Raw genomic sequence first — 13,397 nt, forward strand, 5'->3', positions numbered from 1 at the left:
GTGTACAATACCCTGATCGACGGCTGAAGTCTCCGCAGCAGGATAAGCGGGGCCGTCTGCCTTGCCTTCCATCCAGTGACTCTGATTCCAGCTGTGCTGAAGCAGGAGACGGGGAAGCTCAGACTCCAAATAATAAGTGCAAGTTAGTTCTGTTCAACTATGTATTATTATTATTATTATTATTATTATTATTATTATTATTTATTTCTTAGCAGACGCCCTTATCCAGGGCGACTTACAATCGCAAGCAAATACAAATACATTCAAGTGTTACAATATAAGTCATACAATAAGAACAAGAAATACAATAATTCTCAAGTGTGACAAACCACAATTCAATAATACAGCAGATAATAGTGAAAGGATACATCAGGATATGATTAAGTACAAAATACTACAGATTAAACACTTGGCAGATTACAATATTCTGAGGTACAGGATTAAATGCAGTAAAATAGGGGGCAGATAAGAGCAAAATAAAGCATATTTAAATGAAGGGTGATAGTGTCCCAGGATACAACAGAGGAGTTCTACAGGTGCTGTTTGAAGAGGTGAGTCTTAAGGAGGCGCCGGAATGTGGTCAGGGACTGGGCAGTCCTGACATCTGTAGGAAGGTCGTTCCACCACTGCGGAGCAAGGGTGGAGAAGGAGCGGGCTCGGGAGGCAGGGGAGCGTAGCGGAGGTAGAGCCAGTCTTCTAGTGCAGGCGGAGCGGAGAGGTCGAGTGGGGGTGTAGGGAGAGATGAGGGTCTGGAGGTAGCTGGGTGCAGTCTGATCAAGGCATCTGTAGGCTAGTACAAGAGTCTTGAACTGGATGCGAGCGGTGATCGGGAGCCAGTGGAGCGAGCGGAGTAGTGGAGTAGCGTGGGCGAAGCGAGGTAGAGAGAACACCAGGCGAGCAGCAGAGTTCTGGATGAGCTGGAGCGGACGGGTGGCGGATGCAGGGAGGCCAGCCAGGAGGGAGTTGCAGTAGTCTAGGCGGGAGAGTACCAGGGCCTGGACCAGGAGCTGGGTAGCATAGTTGGTGAGGAAGGGTCGGATTCTTCGGATGTTGCTCAGGAAGAATCTGCAAGTGCGTGCCAGAGTGGAGATGTGCTGGGAATAAGAGAGGCAGGGGTCCAGGGTGACTCCAAGGTTCTTAGCTGAGAAAGAGGGAGAGAGTGTGGTAGATTCCAGAGGAACAGAGATAGAGAGATCAGAGGAGGGGGAGGAGGAGGGAAAGAAAAGGAGGTCAGATTTAGAGAGGTTGAGTTTGAGGTGATGCGAGTGCATCCAGGAGGAAATAGCAGACAGACAGGTAGAGATACGGGAGGAGATGGTGGAGTCAGAGGTGGGGAAGGAGAGGAAAATCTGAGCATCATCAGCATAGAAATGGTATGAGAAACCATAGGATGCGATGAGGGGGCCCAGGGAGCGGGTGTAGAGAGAGAACAGGAGAGGACCCAAGACTGACCCTTGGGGGACTCCAGTCAAGAGAGGGTGAGGTGTGGAGGTTGCTCCACGCCAGGTTACCTGGTAAGTGCGGTTGGAGAGGTAGTAGGAGAACCAGGCCAGAGCAGTGCCAGAGATCCCCAGGTCAGCAAGAGATGATAGTAGAATAGAGTGATCAACAGTGTCAAAGGCAGCAGAGAGGTCGAGGAGAATTAGGACAGAGGAGAGAGAGGCAGCTCGGGCACACTTAAGTGAGTTGGTGACAGACAGAAGGGCGGTTTCAGTGGAGTGAGCAGAGCGGAAGCCAGATTGGAGAGGGTCAAGCAGAGAGTGGTTGGACAGGAAAGCAGAGAGCTGGCGGTGTACAGTCCGCTCGAGGGTTTTGGAGAGGAAGGGTAGGAGGGAGACAGGACGGTAGCTCTGGAGGGAGGTGGGGTCGAGGGTAGGTTTTTTGAGGAGGGGAGTGATAGAGGCTTTTTTGAAGGCAGAGGGGAAGATGCCAGAAAGTAGAGAGGTGTTGAGGAGGGAGGAGATGAAGGGGAGTAGAGCAGGAGCAGCAGCTTGAAAGAGGTGAGTGGGGAGGGGGTCCAAGGCACACGTGGTGGGTTTGTGACCCTGGAACAGGAAGGAGAGGTCAGAGTCTGAGAGGGGCAAGAAGGTGGAGAGGGAGGGCGAGTTAGTAGGGGATGTAGTGGGTGTAGGGGTTGGAGCAGGAGGGGGTGCGGGGGAGGGAGAGGTGTTAAAGAGTTTGCGGATATCTGAGATTTTAGAAGAGAAGAAGGAGGCAAAGTCGTCAGGGGAGATAGAGGAGGGAGGAGGAGGGGGGGGGAGGGTTTAGGAGGGAGGAGAAGGTAGAGAATAGTTTACGTGGGTTGTTAGTGGAGGCTTGGATTACAGATTGGAAATAAGCACATTTAGCAGAGGAGAGAGTAGAGGAGAAGGAGGAGAGAAGAGTGCGGTAAAGGTCTAGGGCAGCAGGGAGTTTGGTTCTCTTCCATTTCTGTTCAGCAGATCGCAGTGTGATTCTTGCCGAGCGGAGCACAGAGGAGAGCCAGGGATGGGGAGGGGAGGGGCGAGCAGGTCGGGAGGTGAGGGGACAGAGGGAGTCGAGGGAGGAGGTGAGTGAGGAGAAGAGGGTGGAGGTAGCAGAGTCTACGGAGAGTAGTGAAAAGGAGTCGATAGGAGGGAGGTGAGAGAGAGCAGTGGAGGCAAGGACAGAGGGGGAGAGAGAGCGGAGGTTAGGGCGAGAGGTGACAGTGGGGGTAGGAGGAGCAGGGAGAGGGGGGAGAGACAGAGAAAAAGAGATGAAATAGTGATCAGAGAGGTCCAGGGGGGTGACATAGAGGTTGGAGGGGCAGCAGGCCCTGGAGAAGGTGAGGTCCAGTTGACGGCCAGCTTTGTGGGTAGGAGGGGACGGAGAGAGACAGAAGTCGAAGGAGTGAAGGAGAGGGAGGAATCCAGCAGAGTGGCTGGGGTTGGAGAGATGGATGTTGAAGTCACCCAACAGGACAGTCGGGGTAGACAGAGAGGGGAGGGAGGAGAGTAGATAGTCGAGTTCATCCAGAAAGTGAGTGAGAGGCCCAGGGGGGCGGTACAAAACAATGAGCAGGAGTTGACAGGGAGAGGTTAGTTGGACTGCATGAAATTCAAAGGTACTGACAGAGAGGGAGGTGAGATCGGAGGGGACAGAAAAGAGTAAGGAGGGAGAGAGGAGAAGACCCGTCCCACCTCCCCGTCCAGTGAGACGCGGGGTATGGGACAGGACGTAGAGCGAGGACAGGGCAGCAGGAGTAACAGTGTTATCAGGGGACAGCCAGGTTTCAGTGAGAGCAAGGAAATCGAGCGAGAGGTGGGAGGCAAAGGCAGAGATGAAATCAGCTTTGTTAGCAGAAGAGTGACAGTTCCAGAGTGCACCAGAGAGTGTGCGGGAGGGGGGGAGAGGCAGAGAAATGAGGTTAGAGGGGTTGGAGGAGCAACAGCGGAGGGAGGGCAGAGGACGAGGACGGGAGGACAAAACAGGGATGTGAGAGACAGTCATAGCAGGACAAGCAAGACAAAAGGCACAGTAGGAGCAGTGGGGTGGAGGATACAGACCTGACTAGTAGATGGCTTCTTCCAGAGCGCTGTTAGGTTCGGATCTAGTCGAACAGCGTCTCAGCGCAGGCCTCCCCTCGCTGGACTCCCACAGCTAGACTCCCGGCTCTTTTGTTGAGGCTCTTCTGTTGGCTGGCGCTTCGTTCTGGCGCTAAAATAAGCTGCTTGAATAAATGTTGTTACCCCTGCTTGGCAAAAGAACCAACTAAACTGTGTGGAAACCAATCAAATGTTTGTTCTGTGCATATTATTAATGTTTTGTTCTGTGCATATTATTTTTATTTGTAAATGTATGCTATAAGTCTGTGTAATACACTTTTATATGCTGCATTTTCCACTGTTTATTTGACACAACTTTAAAATTTGTGTAGGATCTTTATCTTTACAAGGTATAGCTCTGCTGTGTTCAAGCGTTATTTCAATAGAATGTTGGTAACCATGGTTTTACGTGGTTGTGTTCTTTGCAGCATAACATTGTGATCGGTAATGGTAGTTTTTAATGTCTTATGTTCTTCCTTGAGTGTAATCCATTTCTAATCTTTACTTATTTTCATGAAGTCATAAATATCTGCATTTAGTGTATGAATAAGGCGTCGAGCTCTGTAGTACAAATCATTGTTAGCCATCAGATCCTTTAGGGATGTTTTTGAAGTTATAATTTCTTTATCAAGTCTTGATAACAATTAATATATGTTTACAGCATTTAAATAAAGTGGATTGCACTTGCTTGTGGTATCCCCTGTGGTTGCTGTTGGGGTGGAAGTTCATTCTGAAACCTCTTGGAATGATGTTTTTCTTTAAGCAGTATCTCATGAAATTAATATGGTTGGTAAGTTTAGTCTTGGTCCATGTTGATTTCGCAAGCTTGACACATGTAGAGGCTATATATTTAAAGCAGGGGAATTGGAAAAACCCATGGCTGGCATGGCATTATGTGTGTTGAATGGTAGCACTCCAGAACCACAGACCTAAGGATTCAACTGATGATTTGAATGTCCAAATAAAATAAAAAAAATAATACATGATGCCACTCCCTTAAGAATTATTTTAAAACGATACAGATTTATATTGATTTCAACAACATGTAAGTAAATCTGTAATGCAGGATCCAATCAAACATAAAAAGCTGTTCAATTTAATGACAATCTACATTGAAAACATAACAACCTCACACTTATCATAATGAAATGATCATGCTCTTTTAAATTTTTTATTTCTACATACTGTATAAATGTTTTTGTATGCTTAAGAGCTTGCAAGTTAGAGATTAATTTCAGATCATTACCATTTAAATCTTAACAAGATGTTAACTTTTGGAAAAGATTCCTTATAATATATGTGAATTCACATTAGAGCACATGTCAAAAACCAAAAAATAACAGTGCCAAAACTTTGATACTGTTGCATTTGCATAACATTTTTTTTTCTGCTAAAGTTTCCACTTGATTTCTGTGTCTCTACAAGTTCACACGTATATAACATTGCACATTGTTTATGAAGATACAGTGCGTATAATTCTCTATGAATGGCATCTTATATTTACCACATGCTGTTATCAGTGGCATTGGAACCATTTTTAAAGTGGGGATGCTGAAAGCCATTGAACAAAACTGTAACCCCTGTATATGATGGAAGCCATGCACAGCACCCCCAGCACCCCTGGCTGTTATATCACCACATTGCCAAGCAGAGATATCTTAACCTAAATGATCTTAAGCTACCACAATGACACCTCAACTGATTTTCAAGCTTTCTTTAAATATGATAATTGAGTTTTATAACCCTTAGTTGGAGTTTTATAACCCTTACCGATTGTCAGAACATAGTCCTTATTCCACCAGTTTACGCATGGTTGGAAACCTTTATGTTATTCATGTTACTTAGTTTACAGTTTCAAGCATCAAAATACGCTCCAGGGCCTCATTTACTAAAGGTTCTTATGTGATAACACGTGTGTTATCCAAGGATAAGGCGCATGCTAGATAATCCCGTATTTATCAACCATGATAAAGCGCGACTTAAAGCTTAAGACGTGAGTTTGCACGCACACCTTAAAAATAACACAATGGGTATATTAGCATCTGCTGAATATGCAAAACGCACGGTGATGTATTCAAATGAAGTGGCATGAGAGCACTAATGAGGCTAATGATATTCAGACGATATTTACTAAACCATGAAGCACACCTTAAATCGCGTGCTAGATAGCACTGATTTAACATGCAGGTGTTATGAGCCGAGATCCATCTTAAAGCTGTCTGTCAGCACAAGGTACAGGTGTATGTATGTATGATACTACACAGCCGAAACTCTGTAAATAAGTAAGACTCATTTTAAAATAAATGCGTTTATATAGTAAAATGCACATATACCAGACTGCATAAAATAAATAAATAAAGAAAAACAACTTTTGAACAGAAATGTGTCTATATACAGGTATATTATGATTAACTAAAACTGTACAAACAAAATAAGTAACAGGACATTAAAAATAAATGTGTTTATGTAGCCTATAGACATAAAAAACATGCAAAAGCTTACTATGCAAACGAGAAGAAAATGGTCATAACTTACTATGCAAATGAAATAAAAAGACAACTCCGCTCATACAGACATAATTGGAGCACGGTAATATAAATAAATAAAGGAAATTGGGTTTTCAATCACAACATAATATCAGAGAAGGAAGTGTTCTCCTAAATCACATACCTGCATACAGTGCACTTTTTTTCTCGTCTGTACTGTACGATTTTGACGTCACGCAGCATGGCCGCCATACCACACAACCTATCAGCTTCTTACGAACACCAGTTATTATTGGACTATCCCTCAACAACTATACCAAATTTCAGCACTCTGAAATAAGTCGTTTTTGAAAGACACATTTTTACATTTAGGCAGAATGTTTTTGTTCAATCCAATATGGCGACCAAACCATGTGATTTACGACATAAGTTAAATAAAATAATAATAATAATAATAATAATAATAATAATAATAATAATAATAATAATAATAACAACACAGTGCTTTGTTCTGTGTAGGCTAAGTACCTTGAAGTACAAATCTAGAGTGATTTTAATATGCATAGTATGGAGGTTTTGTATAAAAATAATTGACATAGACAAAAGTTATTGCAGTTTCCATAAAACACATTTACTACAAGTGCACCAAATATTTGGAGCATTCTTGGTTCAGTTTTCTTGGATTAAGCTAGTTGCAGACTCGTCCTCGTTATCCTCGTCTGAATATTCACTATCGCTGCCTGACAATGTGAAAGTGGGGCAGTCGGACCTCAACGGTTCATATAAGTACCCTTCTATTTGACTTTTTTCATCCATAATAATAGGATAAATGCTGTCGCAAATAATTTTGTTAGCTGCAGCTATAGACTAGCAGTGTTCTGAAACAGGGGAAATCAACGACCTGATGTCATATCCTGTGCGCCACTTGAGAGACCCAATGCATAGAAGCTGAATGTTGTTTTAATGTTTTTATATCGTAAATTGGCCGTGCAGGGGTTTTAAATTGGGTCAAAAGTTTTCAGCCACGTTTTCTATTGGAATGATTCCATATGCAAAACTACTGCAGGTACCCTTTAAGTTGTTTCATTCTCATTTTAAATGATTAAAAGGCTTTTATTTATTTCAAAACATCTAATGCATTCACATAAAGATATACCATACTATATACCATCTATATTTGGCTAATAATTTCTATAATTTCTTACAGGTTTAATATTCTATGATCCTTTGTACGTTTACCCTGGTAAATTTACACTGTATTTTTGTAGTTTTCCCATGCTTTTACTATAGTTATATCTAGAATATTGTGTTCAGTTCTGGTCACCTCGTTACAAAACGGATATTACTGCTCTAGAAAGAGTGCAAAGAAGAGCGACCAGAATTATCCCAGGTTTAAAAGGCATGTCATATGCAGACAGGCTAAAATGATTGAATCTATTCAGTCTTGAACAAAGAAGACTATATGGTGATCTGATTCAAGCATTCAAAATTCTAAAAGGTATTGACAATGTTGACCCAGGGGACTTTTTCGACCTGAAAAAAGAAACGAGGACCAGGGGTCACAAATGGAGATTAGATAAAGGGGCATTCAGAACAGAAAATAGGAGGCACTTTTTTACACAGAGAATTGTGAGGGTCTGGAACCAACTCCCCAGTAATGTTGTTGAAGCTGACACCCTGGGATCCTTCAAGAAGCTGCTTGATGAGATTCTGGGATTAATAAGCTACTAACAACCAAACAAGCAAGATGGGCCAAATGGCCTCCTCTCGTTTGTAAACTTTCTTATGTTCTTATGTTCAAATCCCGGGCATGCCATTCAGACCCCAGTCTCCCGCCAGCTTTCAAGGGGTACAAATGCATGTCCAGGATTGGTGAACCCAGACAGACTGGCAACCAACCAACCAACCCCACCCCATTTAAATAAATGACTAATCTTTAATAAAGTTATAATATATTTTTTTAAGATGGATTTACTTTATTACAATCACTATTCGTAATTGTATTAACATCAATACATAATCACTTATTCTCATTAGTCATTCCACATTTAAATGAGAAAGTAAGGACATGGAGGATTTAAAAGCCCATTTAATTGTTTCATAGCCAAACTCCCGTAAATTAAACTGATTGTACTGTTATTATTACAGTATTGCCATAAAAAATCACAGAGGCACTTGCTCATGTACTGCGGCTAAGCAACGTGTAAGCATAAATAAATCATTTGTAACATTCTAACTAAGGTCCGTGCCTCAGATGCCTCACAGCTGGCTACAGCCTTGGTATACCTTTTTGTTTATATCAAAATGTATTTGATATTAAAACCCGCCGCTGCTGCACTTTCAAATGAAGGAGGGCTGGGCAATAGTCGCTGAGCTATGTTAGGTCTGAAATGAAACAAGCTCTCTGGACAGGGATTGGTCAGATTTAACAGGGGGTTGGTCAGATTAAACATGATCCCTGATCAAGTCAATCATCTGGGAGGCCCACCGAGTCTGCCATTTATCGGGGTGCTTTTACAATCGCCTGGAAGTCAGAAGAAAGTATTTTCCAGTCAAGTATTGGCGTCCCCAAGTTTGAAAACTGATCTAACCTTATATCAAAGTAGACAACTAAACGTTTACTGTTCGTCAAAAGCTAAAGCAAATACTTACCATACTGACTTGTTATTTGGCAGTGTCAGCAGCTGTGGATAACAAAAAAACAAGTTCTATCTGATGTTTTAAGGACTGTTTCTTGGTACATCAAAGACCTCTGCTATAAAGACCTCCAGTATAAAGTCCTCCACTATAAAGACTTCCCCTATAAAGACCTCCCCTATAAAGTCCTCCACTATAAAGACCTCCCCTATAAAGACCTCCACTATAAAGACCTCCACTGTAAAGATGCTTAGAGTGTTTACAATGTGTCCTTTTATTGTTTTATTCAAAACATATCAAATTCCTTGAAAATAACTTAGATTAAAAAAAGGCTTTATTTCAACAAACTACAAACCCCAATACATTTATATTGTTGTAGCCATTGTAAAGATCCAGTGTTATATACACAAACAATACATTTTTTTTTCTTTCCAAACTGCTTAGAATACAATCATTTTATGAATATAACAAGCACAGTTTAAACCCAGGACAATCTCTTATGTAACATACCAGCTACATATGATATACAAGGTGCACAGTATATTCAGGTAACAGTATACAAATATGGACTGGAGTTGAGAAGTGGTGGAAAACTATTGTCACCAAGGGGGATATAGTGTCTGACAGGAGATTGTATTGCTCAAAGTTGAAGGCTGAGGGGCTATATTGTCCACTGGAAGACATGATATAACACAAGTGGACAACAGTTTTCCACAAAACCCAAAATATCACACATATGGACTGGATATTAAATCTTGAAAATGCACTTCCGCCATATTTTTTTGAAAGGTGGCCGTGTCAGTCTAGGTCAAAGCAGTTGCAAGGAGTATATACCGTTGATATGACTATAAACTGTTGTTAAGGACTTTGGGGCATTTTAATGAATCAGAAGACAGATTTTAAAGCCAAGGTAAAATAATATATATAGCATACTATGGAATTTTCTGTACTATACAAAGGTGCATGCAATACAAAGGGTGCACGTTACACAAGAGGTTCATGTATACAAGGGGTGTAACCCAAGGCAGCTCACTCATGAATATAATTAACAGGATGCACATTACAATAGACTGACAGAAGATTTACACAGCATAGTGAGATTAAACAAGTTTGCAGATCATTGCAATGTGTGTTGAGGTCAGAGACATATTATTTCAGGGATACAGATGAAAAAAAGCAAGCTGGAGTTAGGCTTCAAAACAAACTGTTATCTGACACAGTTTAAACCAGCACTGCTTGGATACCCCCCCCTTTTAACTCAGATAAAAGAAAATGTGTACCAAATTCTGAGAATACAGTGCTTCCTACTGGCTTCTCGTTGGGTTTCGCATAGTCTGCATTATTTATTGATTTAATGATGTGTCGTAGTATTTGCTGAGATATTTGTGGGAGAGCCTGTGAGTGTAGAAGCTTGCTTAAATTGAATTCCATGTCTGTCTCCAACAGGTTTGTGAGATTCCAGTGCACTTCCCTACTGGGTTTTGAGTACAGCTTCGTGATGTGCTGAATAATGAAAATAAGGTCTCATCAAAACACTGGCTCCAAAAGTTTATCCGTCTCAGCGCTGTAACAGCTGGAAGAGATGCAGCTTCTCAGCAGACATTGTTTTTTTTCTCATTGCTGCCTCTGAAGAGCTGAACGTTGTGCACCTTTCATCTAAAAAAAAAAAAAAAAAAAAAAAAAAAAAATAGAGCTTGTTCTCCAGTCAAATTGTCAATGGTTCAGAATAAATTTTGGCTGAACATGAATATTATCCAGATGGCAGAATGGGTTTCAGCATATATATTCTATTCTACGAGGAATATCATGTTTGACTGAAGCTACAGTGTATTTGTAGCATATTTCAAATCTTGTCATTGATATACCTTGTTAACATTTTCAAAAGTGATTTTTACCTTTCAGGATACAGTAAATAGTTATCTACGTACAAATCCTTGCAATGTAGGTGACAGGATTACAATGCTCAGTTGGTACAGTGATATAAGAACATAAGAAAGTTCACAAACGAGAGGAGGCCATTCGGCCCATCTTGCTTGTTTGGTTGTTAGTAGCTTATTGATCCCAGAATCTCATCAAGCTGCTTCTTTAGAGATCCCAGGGTGTCCGCTTCAACAACATTACTGGGGTGTTGGTTCCAGACTCCCACAATTCTCTGTGTAAAAAATTGCCTCCTATTTTCTGTTCTGAATGCCCCTTTATCTAATCTCCATTTGTGACCCCTGGTCCTTATTCCTTTTTTCAGGTTGAAAAAGTCCCTTGGATCGACATTGTCAATACCTTTTAGAATTTTGAATGTTTGAATCAGATTGCTGCATAGTCTTCTTTGTTCAAGACTGAATAGATTCAATTATTTTAGCCTGTCTGCATATGACATACCTTTTAGACCCTGAATAATTCTGGTTGCTCTTCTTTGCACTCTTTCTAGAGCAGCAATATCCTTTTTGTAGCGAGGTGACCAGAACTGAACACAATATTCTAGATGAGATCTTACTGATGCATTGTAAAGTTTTAACATTACTTCCCTTGTTTTAAATTATACACTTTTCACTATATATCCAAGCATCTTCCCCACATTGTCTAGATGAAGACATTTCTGAATCAACATAAACTAGGTCTTTTTCATAGATTCCTTCTTCAATTTCAGTATCTCCCATATGATATTTATAATATAAATATTGTTGGTTCAATCCCAGGTGGGGGACACTGCTGCTGTACCCTTAAGCAAGGTAATTTACCTAGATTGCGCCAGTAAAAACCCAACTGTATAAATGGGTAATTGTATGTAAAAATAATGTGATATCTTGTAACAATTGTAAGTCGCCCTGGATGAGGGTGTCTGCTAAGAAATACATAAATAAATAAATAATAATGCACATTTGTATTGCCTGTGTGCAGTACCTTACACTTTTCTCTATTAAATGTAATTTGCCATGTGTCTGCCCAGTTCTGAATGCTGTCTAGATCATTTTGAATGACCTTTGCTGCTGCAACGGTCTTTGCCACTCCTCCTATTTTTGTGTCGACTGAAAATTTTACAAGTTTGCTTACTATAGAATCTCAATCATTAATGTAGATTAGGAAGCGCAGATGACCTAATGTCCATTATTCTGACCCATGTTGATTCTGCTTTGTTTTTTTTCTTCCAGATTTAACACCTGGGCTTCAAGACAATTTTTGATGTATATCGCTACCCCTACCGCTAAGGGAGGCAGCACCTGTGTTGAAAACTGGAAGAACGTGGGTGGCAAAGAAAGCTGTGGAAGATGCAAAGGCTGCCTTTTGAATCAGTGATATCATGGGACAAGTTCAGCATGGAAGAGTGGGTCTTGGTCTCAGTTGAGCTCCTCCTACATGGCACAAGGTAGCCCTATCTCAATGGAAGCTGGTAGTCCACGAGGTGCAAAAGCAGGAGGAGAGGATGAGGTGCGTAAAGGCTGTTTCCCAGACCAAGCAGGGAGAATGGATGAGATGGGAGAGTGTGGAACAACGCAAGATTGGCTGGCAAGACCTATGGACAATAGAACAGAGCAGGATCAGTTTCCTCATCAGGTCAACATATGATATTCTCCCATCACCACAGAACCTAAACCTCTGGGTAGGAGAGGATCCCTCATGTCCTTTGTGTTCATCACCTGCAACATTAAGGCACATTTTGATAGGATGTAAGGTGGGTCTTAGCCAAGGTCGGTTTACATGGCGCCACGCTACAACCCGGTTTCTCAGAGACGTCGGATTCAGTGGCCAAGAGTTGCGTCATACAGTGAAGAACTTATCTGAAGCAGCAGAGAGGAGCAGCAACTGGCTGTGTTTGAGACAGATTCTGGTTGGGGATCTCAAGCTCAATAGAAAGAAAGAAACGCTAATGAACAGGTAAGTAAGCTGGGCTGAGTTGAGAGGGGGATGGAGGGGGGTGATGCTGGGACGTCAGAATCACTGTCAAGCCCTCTTGAGGTATCGCAGGTTAGTCGAATTGCTTAACGGCGGGGGTACAGCAGAGCTTAACCCCGGTGGACAAACTGCATTCTCCCCAAGAGTGTTTAGACTTGAAAAGACACATACACTCCTTGAAATCAATACTGCACAGGCAGTCGCTCACATACAACAGACAGTAAATAAAAGGCAGTCTGCAACACAAGCGAGGCAGGCTGCTGAAGAAAGGAGAATAAAAGGCTTTATTTTAGAGCCACTGATTCCACGAAAGGGGCAAGCTAGCTTTCAGCACGAATGCAGGGGAACTGCAGTTGACTCAGATAAACTCTTAATTTTACACTCGGCTGCTAAACACAGAAGTCTTACCTTACCATCTTGAGTGGCAAAAAGAGAAATGGCCTCCACGTGTTGACTATTTTGAACCCTCTGTAGGCAGGACAGAGGACGTCACCCCAGGAAGGGGCCTATCGGCAGCTCTGATATAAAGAGCTCAGTAAATACCCCATAAATATCCCATAAGTATGTTGTTGGTTGTCTTCGAATTGAAAGGGAACTTACTTATTTCATTTTGTAATTGGTTATTTTTTTTTCTTTTTTTTTATTAATGGGTTGTAACAGATTTGTGACACATGTTGCCATGTTATTTTGTTGTAAGACTCTTACTTCAGCCACCATGGTTGCCAGATGATCCAGGTTTTTACAATAAACTCTTCAGTTTTATGAGGAAGGTGCCACAGCACAGATAATAAATCACGAATTACCATCTATAGCCATATCTTAC

The 13,397-nt window shown here is 41.7% G+C and overlaps 1 protein-coding gene across 1 annotated transcript; it reads right to left on the reverse strand.

The window, feature by feature from the left end:
• Window positions 1–232: 232 nt before the first annotated feature.
• LOC131697292 (uncharacterized) lies at window positions 233–12,990 on the reverse strand. Its single transcript, XM_058985436.1, has 2 exons — window positions 12,983–12,990; window positions 233–1,140 (listed from the first exon to the last, which is right to left on the reverse strand). The coding sequence occupies exons 1-2, from the start codon at window positions 12,988–12,990 to the stop codon at window positions 531–533; spliced, it is 618 nt and encodes a 205-aa protein (XP_058841419.1). The 3' UTR covers window positions 233–530.
• Between the last annotated feature and the right edge of the window lie 407 nt (window positions 12,991–13,397).

Source organism: Acipenser ruthenus, chromosome 2 (assembly GCF_902713425.1).
Source record: "Acipenser ruthenus chromosome 2, fAciRut3.2 maternal haplotype, whole genome shotgun sequence".
Lineage (NCBI taxonomy): Eukaryota > Metazoa > Chordata > Actinopteri > Acipenseriformes > Acipenseridae > Acipenser > Acipenser ruthenus.